Raw genomic sequence first — 16,486 nt, 5'->3', positions numbered from 1 at the left:
CGCTGCCGAACACGCCCTAACTCCCTCCGGTTCATTGGCTCATCAGTAAGAGGAAATAGAGTTTCCATGGCCAGTTGTCCATGTGAGCATCACCCTAGTAAACAGATTCAAGCAAAAGAAGGTCCAAAATCTATTATATGGTCAGTGCAATTACTCTAAATCCATGTAGATACGGAATTGATGTGTTTTCCTCGCGCCTTGAATTTGCAAAGGAATGTAGGATGAATCACGCGCCCTAGCGATGGCGCAAATACTTAAGAACCTAATCATGTAATGCAAGTATCTCACCGTCACTCGCACTGTGCATCTGCATACACACGCAAGTCAAGCATGTAGGCTCATGGGTTGATATTGTTGGCCTGGCAACAAGACACATGGAACACCACTGGGTAGAATTAGAGACGATCTTTCATATTATATATATTTATTTATTTGTTTATGTGGATTGCGCAAAATATATAAAAAATAAATAATAATGCGGCATCCAATTTGGGGCAGTCCTTTTTAAGAGAACATTAAGGAAACAATTCATTCGGCACAGAAATTGGGAAATAAAGAGTTCCCACTGCAAAACATGACCCTGGAGTCTTCAAAGGGTGGGCAGAAAAACGAAACGGAAACAGAATTTCCGGAATCATGATATCTCAAATTTTAGATGCAACGTTCGGAAATGATCTTGTTGGCAACAAAATGAGATCACCAAGTAATCCATCGTTGAGGCATGAATTTTCCCTTAGTCATTTGAAAAGAGAAAAAGAAAAAAAAATTAGTCTTCCCTGGTGCGCATGGACGACCTCGAGCGTCAGCGCATACGAACGCACACGGGTGTAGCCCGGAACTGGGGAAAAAAGTTCGTAATAATGGCACGCGTTAATCTTGAAAGAGTTAGTTTGTTGGATGAGGATATATGAGATAGATGTTGAAAGTGGGTGTAATTAACAAAAGGGGTGGACGTCATGTGCTGTCAGTGTTTTCCTTGCGAGGCTACGGATTGCTATCTGCTTTCGTCAAGAGATGCGGTAACATTGCCATTAGCTCGAGAGTCAACTTAGGGTGCGTTCGTTTTCCATTAGAGGGTTCTAAAAGAGTGCTCGCTCCTTCTAAAAAATCGCGGTCTTATTAGAGGCCGGATTAGAGAACTGTTCGGTGCCGGACCTCTAAAATTTAGATGTTAAAATTTAGATGTTACGGGTTTAGAGTGGTGAAACGAACGGACGTAAACCATACTTGGCTAATAAACGGCCGAATAGTTTATGCAAAAGGCCATGCCGGGATGCTTTTTCCTCGTAGAAAAACAACAACGAGATCAGACGTCATGTGCTCGTAGCATCGTTGTCGTCGTCTCACTATAAAAAGGATTTTAAGAATTTTTAGGGGTAGGTAAAACTATATTTTTACGGACGGATGTGGTATTGGCTTCTAGTTCTCGCAGCTAAAATTCGCAGGATGGGTAGCGCGTCCGCTCTAAAAATAATTTTCATGACCCGCCCCTAAAAATTATTTTTAGAAAATAAAAAAAAATCAAAAACAGCAAAATACAAAAAAAATATTGCAGCCAACCAGCACGTAGGCCCCTGTACTATCCAGTTATATTTTTTTATAAAATATGCACACTTGCATCACTCGGGGTTTGAACCGCATATCTCAAACCTCACGTGTACCTTCCTCTCCGCCACACTACCCAATCACTTGTGATTTTATAGGGTATGCTGTTCTTTTATATTAATTCTGAAATTAATTTATAGGGGCGGGCGACGCCACCACCCGCCCCTAAAAATATTTTTCAATTTATTCCAAAAATTCATTTAAATCTTTCCATATAGCAAAACAAATAAAAAATTAAAACTTCTACACTGTGGTTATTATAAATTATAGATAAAAAATATACCAAGTATATTTCAGTATATATAAAGATTAAGATTGTTGAAACTTCAAAGTATAACTTGAGTTGTACGAGATACTATATAGTCGTAGCCATACGTAGGTTTATAATAATTTTTGGATTATTAAATGATCTTAAATAAAAAGTTATCAACTACAAAATTTTAGATCTCATCATTCTTTATAATTTTAATATAAAGTTTAACTTCATCCGAGATCATATTAAAAAGTTATGAATTTTTGTATGTGAAACTAATTTTAGGAGTCGGGTCATGCCATCACCCATTTCTAGAAATGCCACCATTTCCAGAAGCGGGTGGTGGCGTCATCCGTCTCTATAAATACCATCACCCGCCCCTAAAAATGATACCCATTTGCAGAAGCGGGTGACAGCGTCACCCGCCCTAAAAATAGAAGTGGGTCCGGTGCTACGGTAGCCGTGCTCGAAGGAACGAGCTACTTTTGATCTGCTCTAGGAAAAAAAAGACATAAGACGTCCATACGAAATAGTAATGGGAATCTTTTTTAAGTAGTGTCTGGTGTCTAGATCACCGATCGGCCAGGTAAAATGATCTTATTCATCAAGTATTAAAATAATCTGTACTATTTACCAACTTTAACTAGATTGTATCTGTATATATATGTATTGACTGGAAATGAACAACACATATAGTTTTCACATACTATGCTGCTGCGAATTAATAGTGTTCTAAGGAGGTTCTACACTAGTTGTAGGGATCATACCTCTTCTGATGATTTTCGTTGCATTTTTTCTTATCCAGGGCTCATATAAACAAGCTCGCCAAACAATGTTCTTATTTCTTGTTGCCTAGAATATATAAGTGCTTTTATCTACGCAAATAGAACCGTCTACTCCTACAAAATTCTCTCAAGATTTGTACCAGTTTTGAATTGGTTTTGCTCTGGAGACGACGGGCTGGAGTGCTCCGCGATGATGACATCGGGGCACGATTAGAAAACCATGGCGGGGGCAGGACGAGCAAGGAAAAGAAAAAGAAACGAAAAGGGAAATGAAATCCTTTTGGTTTCTTCCATCTTCGTTGTCGTTTCCGTCTTCGTTGTCGTATCAGCGCGGGCGCCCCCACGACCTCCCCTCCCCCTCCTCGCGAGACCCCCCCGTCCCCTCCTCTTCATCTCGCTCCCTCCCTCCCTCTTCTTCACCTCTACATAGGCCATTTCGCCCGCATGAAACCCCAAACCCTCGCCGGCATCGCCGACGCCGCAGCAGCAGCGCACGCGTAGCCCCGACCCCCCTTCGCCTCGGCCCCGGCCCTCGCACCCGCAGGCGCCCCGATCCCGACCGCCCCGCAGCCGATCCCGCAGGGAGCTCGACCGACGACGATGAACGGCGCCGCGGCACCGGAGCGCTCGCCCTCGGCCTCGCCCCCGCCCCCGGCTCCGGCCCAGGCGCCGCCGTCGCCCTCGCCCACGCAGCCGCTCGAGTGGAGGTTCTCCCAGGTGTTCGGCGAGCGCAGCGCCGGGGAGGAGGTCCAGGATGGTACCGATCGATCCCTTTTCCTCCTCTCTTGCCGTGCTCTTTGGGTCGCTCCTTGCTGCTAGCTGCTGGATCTTAGTGGTTCTGTACTGCGCAGCTTGGTGGGAGGCCAGGGGCCGTGAATGGGTGCTGTTCGTGTGTGGGTTAGCGGTGCCCTGCTCAGATCGACCCGGGAATTAGGGGTGGCTGTGGATGGGGTGCGCTAAAGCTTGGTGCTTTGGTGCTGGGATGTGGAATTTACTGCTTCCTCTTCCAGATCAGTGCGATGATAGTCTTGACTGGTAGATGCATACCTCTGTGCCATTCAGTGGTGCAGATGAGGTCCTTCGTAGCTGACACGAGGGTAGAATGCATACTCTTAGGAGTCTTGCTTAATGCTGTAGATGTGAATTTTTTTTTTGTCATGCTATTGCAATTACACAGTAGGTTGGCTAGCCATACAATATGTGCTGTGATTGAATAAGGACATGCTAGGATCTGTGTTCTTCTAGTTCTGACTTGGTTATATGGGGCAACGCTACACGCAGCTGTGCTCGCGTAACATGTAGGGTTATCGAATGCTGCATGGGATGTGGCTACTAGCCGACAATTTCTAGTCAATGTGAACTTACTAGTTAATTATGCTGAAAAAGGGAATTCTGCGATGCACACGCTTGTAGTTGCACGCATCAACCAGCAATATGGATTTGGATGCATATTGCTACTTCATTAATGACGTGTCGAGAACACACCCGGTGTGCATTTGTCTTAGCTTATGGAATGTTCAGATGACAATGGACATATATTTGGGAAAAATATCCTTTTAATATATTTCAGGAGCTGGATATTATTCTGCTACCCTATTTACTGGGCTACCGGGCTTACTGCACTCAAATTACAAGCTGTGCGCACAAGAAGCCAAACTGCCGATAACTCTCTTTCCATTACTTCATTTATTCCTGTGCTTGTTACTGTGTTATTGTTAGGTTTATTGGCACGTGGCACACATCTAATTGCTACTCTGTATTCTTGTGTATCGTTTTGCTTGAGTCGGTCCCTAGCTATACAAGCTATTAGTGCACTAAAGAAGCCAAACTGTGGATAACAAATTAACAATACTTACACCTCTACAAGGGTCTGATCTGACTTATCTTTTTGATTCCTGTCCTGGATAACATGTAATTAGTACTTCTGTCGGCATGAGTCACATCTAATGGAGACTCCTTGCTTCAGTTGGCTGGTAGCTATACTAGTTATTAGTGCATCCTGCGCATGGTCACCTGCACAGATGTTAACTCACCTTTAGCCATTGTTATTAATGATGCCAAATATTACCTATAACATGGTTGGTGCCAAGCCTACTAAAGTCCTTATCTAAAATATCCTTTTGATAGAACCTGAGTAATATCCCCTTCAATTCTATGTAGATCCAATTCTTGTATTTGGTGCTTTGTTCTCCATTGTCTGCATTTACTACCCATAATTTCAAACTATGCGAATAATCTAATTCTTGCTTTGCATAGTTTTGAAACTCCTGTTTTAAGCTATCACGGTCATTAGAAACACATCTAAATCATTAGTTTATACCTTCACTTAATATTGGTTATGTTGAACATTATCTTCATGATACTTTCCTGCTCTCTTTGGGTTAAGCTGGTCATGAACTGTGAACTATCAGATTAAAACAGTACTTGTCGTGCTAGCATTTTTCTCCATTTATGTTCTGGAATTTTAATGCTGGTTTGTTTTTGTGCATATCAGTAAAACATTATATATGAATGATTACCTGGTATTATACACGTTTTTCCCGCTGTTTCTTGTATGTTCAATCATAGATTGTTGCCATTTATTATGGCTATGTACTAACTTGAACTTATCTTGCTCTCGTGCTCTGCAGTTGACATCATCTCAGCAATAGAGTTCAATAAATCAGGACATCATCTTGCCACTGGGGATAGAGGTGGACGAGTTGTTTTGTTTGAAAGGACAGATGTCAAAGATGTATGCATATTGAACTGTACACCGAAGGATACAAACTTAAGGACTTCTTATTTGTACTCTGATGGCTAAGCATATTTTGTTTTGTTTTTCTTTAGCACGCTTGTAGAAAAGATGCTGAGAAAGCTGATTATTCTATCAGCAGGCATCCTGAATTTCGCTACAAAACTGAGTTTCAAAGCCATGAACCAGAGGTATATTCTTGCAAGCATTGTTAAGTGGTGATGTTTATCTTCTGAATTACTTATATCTGACCAAGTGATGTTGTTATGGAATTAGTTTGATTACCTTAAGAGCTTGGAAATTGAAGAGAAGATCAACCAAATAAAGTGGTGCCAAGCAGCAAATAGCGCATTGTTTCTGCTGTCCACAAATGACAAGACAATAAAGTTTTGGAAGGTAAGCGTCAGCACTAAATAGTTATGGAAGCTCCATATATTATTATATTACGAAATGACGCCTAAATTTTTTGATTGTACTCATTGTTCTAAACTTAAGGACCGTAATCATCTTTGAATGTTTTGGTATACTTCAGAAACTGCTCAGTGCGTATGCACTTGCAACTCATTGATGTTTCTTGAAGTATCTTATGTTCAAATTTTACCCATTTCTTCCCAAGGAATACTAAGTTTTGTTCTCTGTGTGTGTGTGTGTGTGTGTGTGTCTCTCTCTCTCTCTCTATATATATATATATGTTCCTCATTTGTGCACATAAGTAAGCATATAAGATGCACCAGCAAATGCAATATTGTTGTACTTAAATCAATCTTTTGTTGGCTTGAATATTATTCTTTGATCTGTAGGTCCAAGAAAAGAAGGTAAAAAAGGTATCTGAGATGAATTTGGACCGTTCAACTGCTGCAAATGGTAGTCCTGGTGGTGTGGGCTATCTGAGCCCATCTCTCTCAAATGGCAATGCTTTAAAGCCTGTTGGATTTGATTTGCTTCGCATGCCTGTGGTAGTTGTACCTAACTCAGTTTCTTTTGTGCACCCCATTTCTGAACTATTGAGCTGATTCCTGGAATTTCTGTGTATTCTTCCCTATCTTTATATTAATCACCTTTTCCTTTTCATGGTTTGTTACATTTCCCAATCTATACTGTAAAACAGGTTACAAGCCAGGAAACAAGTCTTGCCGCAAATTGCCGAAGAGTATATGCTCATGCACATGACTACCATATAAACTCGATATCAAATAACAGGTCCTGCTCATCAGTCACTTATATGCGCTTGAATGTATCATAGCTTATGTTTGAGCTTTTCAGCTATTGAATTTGGCATGTCAATCTTAGTTCTAAAATCATTGCTTCCTGGAGATGAAGCCTATTTACTCTCTTTAGACATGGCAATGGTGCATTCAGCAGTTTTGTAAATCAAGTCACTTCAACTTTTAGCTACTTAGTATAATGACATAGTGCTGAATTTGCACCCCACAACATCCATAGATTTTTTGTATCAACAGTGCGAATTTTTTTTTTGAGCATCCCTTAGGGTCTCTTTGGTTTAGGGTGATCATTTTAGCAAAGTGGCATGTTCCTTAATGTTCTCAAATCCCACAACTGCTGTTCATAGATCATAGTTAAAATTGGGTAGTGAAAAACATAAATTACTGCCTAATATGGTATGATAACATATTGTGTAGTTGCCTAAAATTCGTTTCGGCAAAGAAAGGCAAGTCGCTGTCCACACGATATTTCAATAAGGTGTACCATATTTTTTGTGACCTGAAATTTCTATATCTAGATGTTTTTTGAACTGCATGTAAGCGGCTATATTTTTGATACATTAGATATCTGCGCATATTATCTCCCACATTATTATATTAAGCTAGTTTTATGTTGCTGATTTGCACCTCATATTTGTGTAGCTTAACTGTACCCTATCATTTTTATGCATTTGGTACTGATATATTGCTTTGTAATCTTTATTTTCACAGTGACGGTGAAACATTTATATCAGCTGATGATTTGCGGATAAATCTTTGGAATTTTGAAATCAGCAGTCAGAGTTTCAATATTATTGATGTTAAGCCTACAAACATGGAGGATCTAACTGGTATAACTTTCAAACCTACAAACTTTTCCTACTTGTACTGCTTATATGTGTGATAGGTCCATGAGAACATGTATATAACCTCAACTCATATTGTGGGGAAATGATATCCTTGACCATTAAGTAAGAAAATTAGTTTCTGTATTTCAATCTTATGAGCAATGAGACTTGTACTTCACCATTAGTCTAGCCCACATTTTACAAGTACTTGCATATACAGTCCTTTCATATGATGGCAACATTATTTTTTTATGAAAAATATTTAAGTTCAGGGGGAGAGGTGTTCACATGGTTTCATCCTAGAGAAGGCTAGGAAATGAACCCAAGCTGAGCTAGTGCAACCTACCTTCCCTGGAGATTCTCCATTTCCTTGCATGCAAATAATGTAATGTTGAACTAAATTAACTATTTGTTTGTTGAAATGTTTGTATTATGAGTCAACTTAGTTTGAATATGGGGTTTCAACCTTTCAGGTCTATTCTTTATTCTTCTGTATCACATATTCTTTGGGTTTCTACTGGTGGTATTTTTGTTTTTAGCTGTGCTAGTTATGCTTTGGTTCTATTATATGCAGAGGTGATAACATCTGCTGAGTTCCACCCTACACATTGCAATACATTAGCTTATAGTAGCTCAAAGGGCTCCATTCGACTTGTTGATCTGCGGCAGTCAGCACTTTGTGACACTCATTCACAAATGTGAGCTTTCATTTGATACTTTCTATTTCCTATATCCAATATACCATATTTGAAGACCATCAGATGGATACTGATGTGTATCATTTATCCTAGATATGTCTTCTTAATACTTTTATGACTGTTCCTGTATTCTTGTAGCTTTGAGCAGCATGAGGCCCCAGGTTCAAGATCATTTTTCACTGAGATTATAGCCTCAATTTCGGACATAAAGTTTTCCAAGGATGGGAGGCATATTCTCAGTCGTGACTACATGACTCTGAAGGTCTGTACCTGTAACTTCTCATGCTTTAAATATATTTGATTGGCAGCTGACCTGGTGAAACGCTGAGACCCTTTGTTTTTTACCCATGTTTTCAATTTTTCCAAATTTATACCACTAGACCGTGGACGACATAACCAGATTAACATATTTATGTGGAGACCTTTTCACTCCTTGAGCCACACTTTATGCCTTGGAAGAATTAGCTTCTAATTCTGCTTGAGGTGAACTATTATACATATTTGCATTGCATAGACTACTTAACCCGAAATACTGAAATGCGTACCTCAGAATCATACCCATGATCACCAATGCATCACTATTTTTCTTCATGACTATCATTCTGCTTGTGCTTGATATGGTTTTCATAAGCTGCTTTATACCATTATTATCTTTCTCCAGAAATATAAACAAATTATCACTGTAAAAATTGATTTGGTGTGCCTTTTCCAATATTATATCTTTGTCTGTCATTACAGCTTTGGGATGTTAAGATGAATTCTGGTCCAGTTGCAACATTCCAGGTTCATGAGTATCTAAGGCCTAAGGTAATTTCTTGCATGTTAAGATAAATAATCTATGGTTCTTTGAGGACAATGAATGACATACATATTTTCACTGGAGCAAACCTGATCCATTTGGTGCTTCGTGAAACTGCAGTTATGTGATTTGTATGAAAATGACTCAATTTTCGACAAATTTGAATGTTGTCAAAGTGGTGATGGATTACGAGTAGCAACTGGTTCCTACAGGTAGTTTCACATGCTTGTCTCAGTTGTAATGCAGCTTGGTCTCATTAATGCGAACTAATGATTAGCTAACTTGTCATCTGTCAGCAACATTTTCCGTGTGTTTGGTGTTGGTACTGGTAGCAATGAGGCAACAGCACTTGAAGCAACTCGAAACCCTACAAGGTAATGCTACTTTTTAAAGAGAGATGTTGGAAGCAAAACTTTTTTTTGAGACTCTTAAGCATGTTTTGTTTCTGTATGTAAATTGATTGCCATACTCCAAAATCATTTGAGTAATATAGATGGGCTTTTCACTCAAATGTTAATCATCTCTCTGTTATTATTTTATTTTTCTTGTGAACAGGAGGCAGGTCCAGAATCCCACAAGGGCTGCCAGATCCCTGAATACTCTGACAAGGGCTGTTAGACGAGGTTTGCTTCATGCTTTAGCATTTTAGGTTGCAGTAGATAAGTTTTCATTGCAGCAGCTAATATTGTAAACCTTATGCAGGTGGAGAAAGCACTGGAATAGATGCCAACGGAAATTCCTATGACCTCAGCACAAAGTTGCTCCATTTGGCTTGGCACCCATCTGAAAATCTAATTGCGTGTGCTGCAGCCAACAGCTTGTACATGTACTATGCATAAACAAGCAAGTCGAACAGAGCGACAGTTTTTTTGGTGGTTGCTCCCGGTGAGAAAGATGCGTTTAGTCCCTGGTGGATTAAAGCCGGGTGTTGCTGGAGATGGTGTATTTTGTGCCAGTCAGATGCAGTTCTTTTCAGTGCCATATAGAGCTGTCCAGAGTCCAAGAGGAAGTGACTCAGATCATTCCCGGGAAGCAGCTTTGATTCTGATTAATTTTTTTGTGGGGAAAGGCTTGTCTTTCCCCCATAGGTTCATTTAGATTTAAAGATAAATTCTAGTTGGGCAACATTTGGGCATCTGTGGTAGACGCTGGTAAGGGGATGGTCAACTGTTGTATTCATGTTGGAGCATGGGTCATTGGGTCTGTAACAGTCAGGGTGGGTGGTTGAGGCTTTCGATAATTTTATCTTACAGATTGACCGTTTTTTTTTCCTTATGTGGGGCTCCTTATTTTCCTCTCGAATGCCAGGGCCGTCGTCGTGTTTTAGCGGAACTCTAGAATAGATCCATACTATCTGTCATTTTGTTGTATGTACATTTTAAAATCGGTGGAAGTGGCTCTACTTTTATTTAGTTATTATATTCTTATTGCAAATGGAGGATGTTTCCTCCCGTTGTTACCGGATAATACTGCAGTGCCTTGTCACCTTTGTACAGTATTTCATCTCAGGTTCATTTTGGAATGCAACCTATCACGGTGTGGTGCTAATTTTCGTAGCATTAAACCACCTAGACTTTTCGAGTTTACCTTCATTTTTATTCAACGATCAACACAGGTGGGAAGATGGTATCGGTGTAAGACGCTGTTCCTGTGTCACAAATGCATCGGCGACACCAATAGGAACAGATGGTTAAATCTCGTGCTCTGAACTGGTGGACTCTGTTACTTGCTGATTTGCAGGTAGGCCTGGACCCTGAGCCAGCTTGACTTGGCTTAGTTTGGTCTGGCTCGTTAGCCTAACGGGCAACTCGGCTCGGCTTAGCTTGTTAACAAAATAAGCAAAAATAGCGGCTCGGCTCGTTAATAGCTCGAGCTAGCTTATCAGGCTCGCGAGATGCCGAGATAGGTGTAATTCTGGGATTACTGCTTCAACATACAAAAATTATAGCAATTATAAAATTTCAAACTTTCAAAATTCACCATGCATCGAATAACCACAAACCACAACCAATCAACAGTTTACATTAGTTCTAATTTTCAGATTTTAATGACACAATGATAAAATCTTATAACAAACTTGAGTTTTAGCTCAACCATAGGTACTGTAGTAGCAGGTCGGCTCCGCTCCATTAGACCCTCTAACTCGTCGGCTAGCTCGTGAGCAGCTCGCGAGTTGACTCGAGCTGGCTCATGAACGAAACCAGCAAAAACAGCCGTTTAGAATGTTAAAAAATCCATCGAACCGAGTGGCAATGTAGCATACTATCATCATCCCATAACTTGGTGCCAACATTTTTGCAGACGCGAGTGTCGCATTCACATGTTCTTCCGATGTGTAACGGTGCAGTCGGTGCTTTCCTGTTTCATTCCGTAACGGGCAGCTGTATTTTTCCTTAGGTTTACTTTGAACCCAACACAAGCCCAACCCAACCAGCCTTCGCCTAATTCAGTGTGATAGATTTAGCCCATTTTGAACTGGGCCTGAAACCCATATCAGGCCCAACCCAACCGAGCCAGCCATCTCCGGTAGCTCCTCTTCAGTCACTGACCACCGGGCTCCAGTAGTCAGTGTCACCACGCCCGCCCCTCCCGTCTTCAAAAACCGCCCACGGCCGCAGCTCCGACGCACCCCCCACCCCCGACCATTTTGAACCCAAACCCCTTCCCCTCCCCCCTCGACCTCCCCGAAACCCCCCACTTCTCTCGAACCTAGGGTTAGGGTTTCGTCACCCCCGTCCCCGATTCGAGCCAATTCGCCTCGCCCCCCGCCGCGCCATGGCCGCCGGCCCCCTCGTGGTGGACTTCCCCTCCATGGGCACCGCCCTCTGCTTCAGCAGCCTCGAGTCCCTCCTCCGCGACTCCGCCTCGGGCTTCCTCGCCGCCGTCTCCGCCGCCCCGGCCCCCGGCGCCGCCGACCTCACCAACTTTCACCGCGTCTTCTCCCGGGTCCTCAGCGCGTACCCGGACCCACCGCTGGAGGCCGTCTGGTTCTTCTCCGCGCTCTCCTTCCACGACCGCCCCGACGACCTCCGCTCCCTTCTGCAGCTCCTCTCTGCCTTCGCTGCCTCCTCGCCCGGCGCCGCCAAGCCGCTCGCGCTGCTGGCCCCCGTCGTCTCCGAGCTTTTCCACTCCGACAAGACGCGCAGGGAGACCGAGGCCCTCGTCGAGGCCGTGCTCAGCTACATCAGCATCTGCAGCAGCCGCCCAGCCGCCGCCTCGGCTGATGGGGCCAGAACCGACGCCGGGAGCCTGCTGCCTGCCTTTGGGGAGCTCGTCAAGGTGTGGAGCGTGCGGCACTCGAGGGACAGATGCCCGTTCCAGGTGCTGTTCCCGCTCGCCGGGGAGGAGGCCAGGCAAGAGCTGATGAAGGAAGGCTGCAGCGTTGAGTACCTCGCCGGGGTGGTGGTGGCTGAGGCGTTCCTGCTCAGGCTCTGCCTCAAGGTGCAGAATGCAACAGGTGTATCTCGCGCTGAGCTGCAGAAGGAGCTCAGGATCTGGGTGGTCAGCTCCATCCCGGTCTTCCAGAACCAGCACTTTTTTGGTGAGTGGATGATGACCATGCTTTTATTGCTCCTTCTAGAATCAGTTGTAGTGACTCAAGATTGTGTTGGTGTCCTTGCCCATGGATTTAACAGGTGTCCTGCTGAACATGCTCTTGAAATCTCCGCTGCCTGTTTACTCACTACTGGTACGTTTTTCTTGACTAATGAGCAATTGTGGATGTTGTATTTGTAGCTGATGTCTTAGCAAGCTAGGATTATCATGAATTGGCTACTTATTATCAAAGTTATAGGTAGTAATGAAGCATTCACAATACATATGTGGTAGCTGTATGGACCATAAAAAACATGGCAAATAGCTTAGTAAACTCATTTCATGAATTAAGAAACATGAGTCATGATCATGCTTTTTCATTACCTGTTCTGTAAACTAGTTATTTAGCATGGATTACCTTTGTAACATAAGAACTGTGCAACTTGTTGCCTTGTACATCGATTGTGCTTGGACTCAGGGGTCTTTCTTAATTTGTGGAAACTAAAGAGGAGAGCAGAACAGTATATGGGTATTGTGTTTCGCAAAGCTGGTGTTAGTATAACATTTTGCTCTCAACACCGCATGGAGCGTGACATGGGATGGAGTTGCATCTCATCTTTGTGATATGCAAGCAGGTTGAAGTCTGATCTGCGGTTTGTCTTAGTATGCACTTTTATTTCAGATCATTATTATGCTATTTTGTGTGGAACTGGCAAAATAGGGGTTGTATGCCCAATTGTCCTTGGTTGTAGTGTTCATTATTGCAAGCCATGTTAGTTCTCTACTTATGAATTTCATCACTGGGCGTTATCTTTTGCATAAAGTTGTCAGACTGGTTGAATTAGTTTACTTTATTATTTGGTTTCCCTGAGTAGTTGATTATGTCTTCAATTTTTATTCTTTAGAATCTAGAAGTATCATTCAGAAAGCAGGCTAGGGGTTCTACATATATTGACAGTGAGTTGTGTCAGCGGCATTATCAAGTTTCTTGAGTCATCTAATTTGTGTTGCATTTGCTTTCTGGTTACTCAGAGTGCTGATGATGAAATTTTGGTGAGAGATGTCCTTTATGATGCTCTGATCTTGGTGGATTATTCTTTCATTAACAATGTTTCTGGAGTTGATCAAGCTGACCTCTTGCCTATAAATTTGTCGAGATTGATTATCACTCTTGATGCGGTCAATGATGCCAGGTGATAAGGATTACTGTAACCAAAACTTAGCAGGTGTTGGAAAAATCTTCTCATTTCATTTCTTCTGATAGGAGGAAAGGTGATCAAGGGAGAGCAATGTCATTTGTCAACGCCTTCTTGACCTCCAACGTTCCCAATTACCTCATCAAGTGGGCTACTTGTCAAGCTGGCTTTGGTGCACTCAACAGACCAATTGCCAATACTCCCCAAGCTCTTCTCCGTACGTGCATATATGATATGACCTCATTGATTTTCAAGTATCATGTCTTGTGGAGTGTACTCAAGTAGAACTGTATATGTTTTCTTTTCGCAGAGTGGCTTGTTGACCTTGAAGATAAGGGGCTCAAAGTGTTTGGAGATAGCAGTTCTTGGGTTAAGGGGAGGCTTATTTATGATGAGGTCAAGAATGGCTATGGGAACAGGATGGGTCATTCAGACGCAGACCTTTTCTTCATTGATAAACAGAGTGGTGGGGAGGTTATGGACACCAAAGGCAGCGAGGATGAAGAAGCTGTGGGGATGGAGACCTCAGGTAATGCTTTTATGGCTGCTGCTCAGTTGATGAAGGTGGAGACTAACGGCATGCGGAAGAGGAAGGGCTGTGGAAATGAAGATGCTGCTGCTGTGAAGTTTGTGAAGTACAAGGTAGAAGACAACTCAGTCAAGGACTACTTCTCGTCAGCGAACAATGGCATGAGCAGCGGTAGTGAGGTAGAGAACCCGCAGTCTGATGATGAGATGCAAGAATCAGACTGATGATAGAACGAGATCACCTGCTAATGCTTACTTGGGAGAGTTGCTTTAGAGAGTTTCTTGGACAAGTGCCTCTTCAGAGCCTGGACCATGTTGTTTTGGATGCCGCTTCTTAATGATGTCGTGCAGTTACCCTGTTCAGTTTATGTTCTAGGATAATAATCAGCAACAGAGGGTCCTGTCTCCGGCTAGGCTTTCGGATATAGTAGTAACATGTTAGCTGACCTGAGTACTTGACTTGGCGCATGATGTGTGCTTTATGCTATATATCGTGTTCTTTGTAATGTGCTCAAAATGTAGATTTGCTTCAAGTCTGTATTAGATGTGTACTTTAATGTTACCCACGGAACCACTTGGCACCAGTGAAATCTTCAACCAGTATATCATGGCTTTTGTGTTGCCTTATGTGAAATTCGAATGAGCCCATTTGAGTCCATTTCCCTTTTTCTGTGACATGTTATACAATAGTTGCATCAATTTGCATACTATCAAATCATGTTTCGTGTGCAACTGAAAGCAACTGGTCTCCTAGACTTCATGCAGGTGGAAGCGGTTTTTCCATTTACGTCTCCTAGCACAAGAGGCGTTTCCTCCAGAGGACGCTTTCTCTGTGACGCGCGGGGCATCGTTGTCGTTTCGGGGTTTGCAGCGACCAAATCCATGGCTTCTCTCTGTTCCCCCTCTCGCAGTCCACGATCCACGCCACCGCCGGCCCGCCTCACCGTCGGCTACTCTACCTCCTCTCCCCTCCAGCTCGCCTCACAGTGCATTCCTGATTCCCTCTCCACCGACCCACGGCGATGCGCGCCGGAGCGCCGATTCCCACGCCCACGCGGAGGAGCTCCGGTCCGGGCCGCGGCGCTGCAGGTCTGAGCCACCCGCCGCGCGCTCCGACACTTCCATGCGGGCTGCAGCCCTACACGTCCTTCACGACTCGCTGCTCCTGCTCAACACCGACATTCCTTTTACTGCGCGGCCTGGCCGACGCCCGGAGGGCGTTCGATGGAATGCCGCACGGGGGCGTGGCCGGCGTCGCCCACGCGGCTCTGAGCCTGTTTGTCCGGATGATCACAGGAATGAGGGGCACGCAACGGGTTTGCGCTTGTGGAGGTGGTCAAGGCCTATACGGCTATGCTTGGCCTAGAGTTTACAAGGCAGGTGCATGGTGATGTGCTAAATCTGCTACAGGATTTTGCATGACCAATGTGTTTGTTCCTCCTTGATCGAGGCCTACACAGTTACATGAGCCGTGGGGACTTGGGAGGCGGACGTTTCTGGCCTTCGCGGTGCCAACTGTGACGTGTCATGGAATGCCCTTGTCAGAGGGGCTGGAAAGTGATGCTGTTGGGAGTTAACTGCTTGATTGAAACACAGCATGGTCATGATCATGATGGAGAGCGATGGTGGGCATGGTCATGCTCATTTTCAAGAAGCATTCATGGTCATGCTGGAAAGAGATGGCGTACTCATTTTCAAGGAGCATGTGGAGTCCCACAATGCGATAAGTAAGCATTGATTTACCTACTATTCTGAAGACCAAACGGTCGCATGAAACTCAGGTTGCTCATGCTTTGGTGATCAAGAGAGTTCCTTGAGTGATGCTCTTGTGAATAGTAGATTTAATGTGAAAGTTGGTGCTGTTCTAGGTGCAGTACTCTTGATCTTATGCAGACTGACATTTTTCTTGGAGCACACTTATCTCTGGATTGTATATGTTGGAAGGAACTGTGAGTAAGCTTTGAAGAGTTTCAAGCAGGTAATTTTGAAGTTTTTTTTCAGCTCACAGATACAATTATTTAGGCATTTTGAGTTGTTGCACTAGCTTGATGGATTTGAGATATGGAGACAAGATTCATGTATGTGTTCTGGAAAGCGGGTTGCAAAGAGATTCTGACATTACGAAAATGTTTGTTGACATTTGTGCAGAATCTGGGTGCCTCACAAGTTAACTACTGGTATTTGATCGACTGAAAGAAACATATGTGTTCTCATGGACAGTGATACTTTCAGGGTATGCTAGAGTTGTAAACATAAAAGACGATAGAATGCTTCCGTTCAACATTGCAAGTAAACAAACTGGCA

The 16,486-nt window shown here is 43.2% G+C and overlaps 2 protein-coding genes across 3 annotated transcripts; both read left to right on the top strand.

Annotated features, from left to right (window-relative positions):
- Positions 1-3,003: 3,003 nt before the first annotated feature.
- On the top strand, positions 3,004-10,391 carry LOC112893719 (serine/threonine protein phosphatase 2A 55 kDa regulatory subunit B beta isoform-like). Of its 2 annotated transcripts, none has more exons than XM_025961181.1 (14): positions 3,004-3,400; positions 5,274-5,377; positions 5,473-5,568; positions 5,654-5,773; positions 6,178-6,333; positions 6,486-6,577; positions 7,312-7,430; positions 8,002-8,125; positions 8,264-8,387; positions 8,864-8,932; positions 9,045-9,136; positions 9,221-9,298; positions 9,480-9,547; positions 9,627-10,391. In XM_025961181.1, the coding sequence occupies exons 1-14, from the start codon at positions 3,244-3,246 to the stop codon at positions 9,761-9,763; spliced, it is 1,536 nt and encodes a 511-aa protein (XP_025816966.1). In that variant the 5' UTR covers positions 3,004-3,243; the 3' UTR covers positions 9,764-10,391. The 2 variants fall into 2 exon arrangements, with proteins under 2 accessions (XP_025816966.1, XP_025816965.1); XM_025961180.1 differs by having other exon boundaries at positions 6,178-6,336.
- A 1,168-nt stretch (positions 10,392-11,559) lies between these two features.
- On the top strand, positions 11,560-14,816 carry LOC112892192. The gene is made up of 5 exons (XM_025959318.1): positions 11,560-12,465; positions 12,560-12,612; positions 13,491-13,651; positions 13,723-13,871; positions 13,965-14,816. The coding sequence occupies exons 1-5, from the start codon at positions 11,700-11,702 to the stop codon at positions 14,405-14,407; spliced, it is 1,572 nt and encodes a 523-aa protein (XP_025815103.1). The 5' UTR covers positions 11,560-11,699; the 3' UTR covers positions 14,408-14,816.
- Positions 14,817-16,486: the final 1,670 nt, after the last annotated feature.

This window comes from Panicum hallii, chromosome 5, assembly GCF_002211085.1.
Source record: "Panicum hallii strain FIL2 chromosome 5, PHallii_v3.1, whole genome shotgun sequence".
NCBI classification, from domain to species: Eukaryota; Viridiplantae; Streptophyta; class Magnoliopsida; order Poales; family Poaceae; genus Panicum; species Panicum hallii.
This window is presented reverse-complemented; position numbering and strand designations above follow the sequence as displayed.

Coding starts and splice junctions, on each gene's coding strand:
- LOC112893719 (XM_025961180.1), top strand. CDS start 3,244: ATGAACGGCGCCGCGGCACCGGAGCGCTCGCCCTCGGCCTCGCCCCCG. Junction 8,933..9,044: donor ATGAGTATCTAAGGCCTAAG/GTAATTTCTTGC, acceptor GTGAAACTGCAG/TTATGTGATTTGTATGAAAA. Junction 9,548..9,626: donor GACAAGGGCTGTTAGACGAG/GTTTGCTTCATG, acceptor AACCTTATGCAG/GTGGAGAAAGCACTGGAATA.
- LOC112892192 (XM_025959318.1), top strand. CDS start 11,700: ATGGCCGCCGGCCCCCTCGTGGTGGACTTCCCCTCCATGGGCACCGCC. Junction 13,652..13,722: donor GATGCGGTCAATGATGCCAG/GTGATAAGGATT, acceptor TTCTTCTGATAG/GAGGAAAGGTGATCAAGGGA. Junction 13,872..13,964: donor TACTCCCCAAGCTCTTCTCC/GTACGTGCATAT, acceptor TTCTTTTCGCAG/AGTGGCTTGTTGACCTTGAA.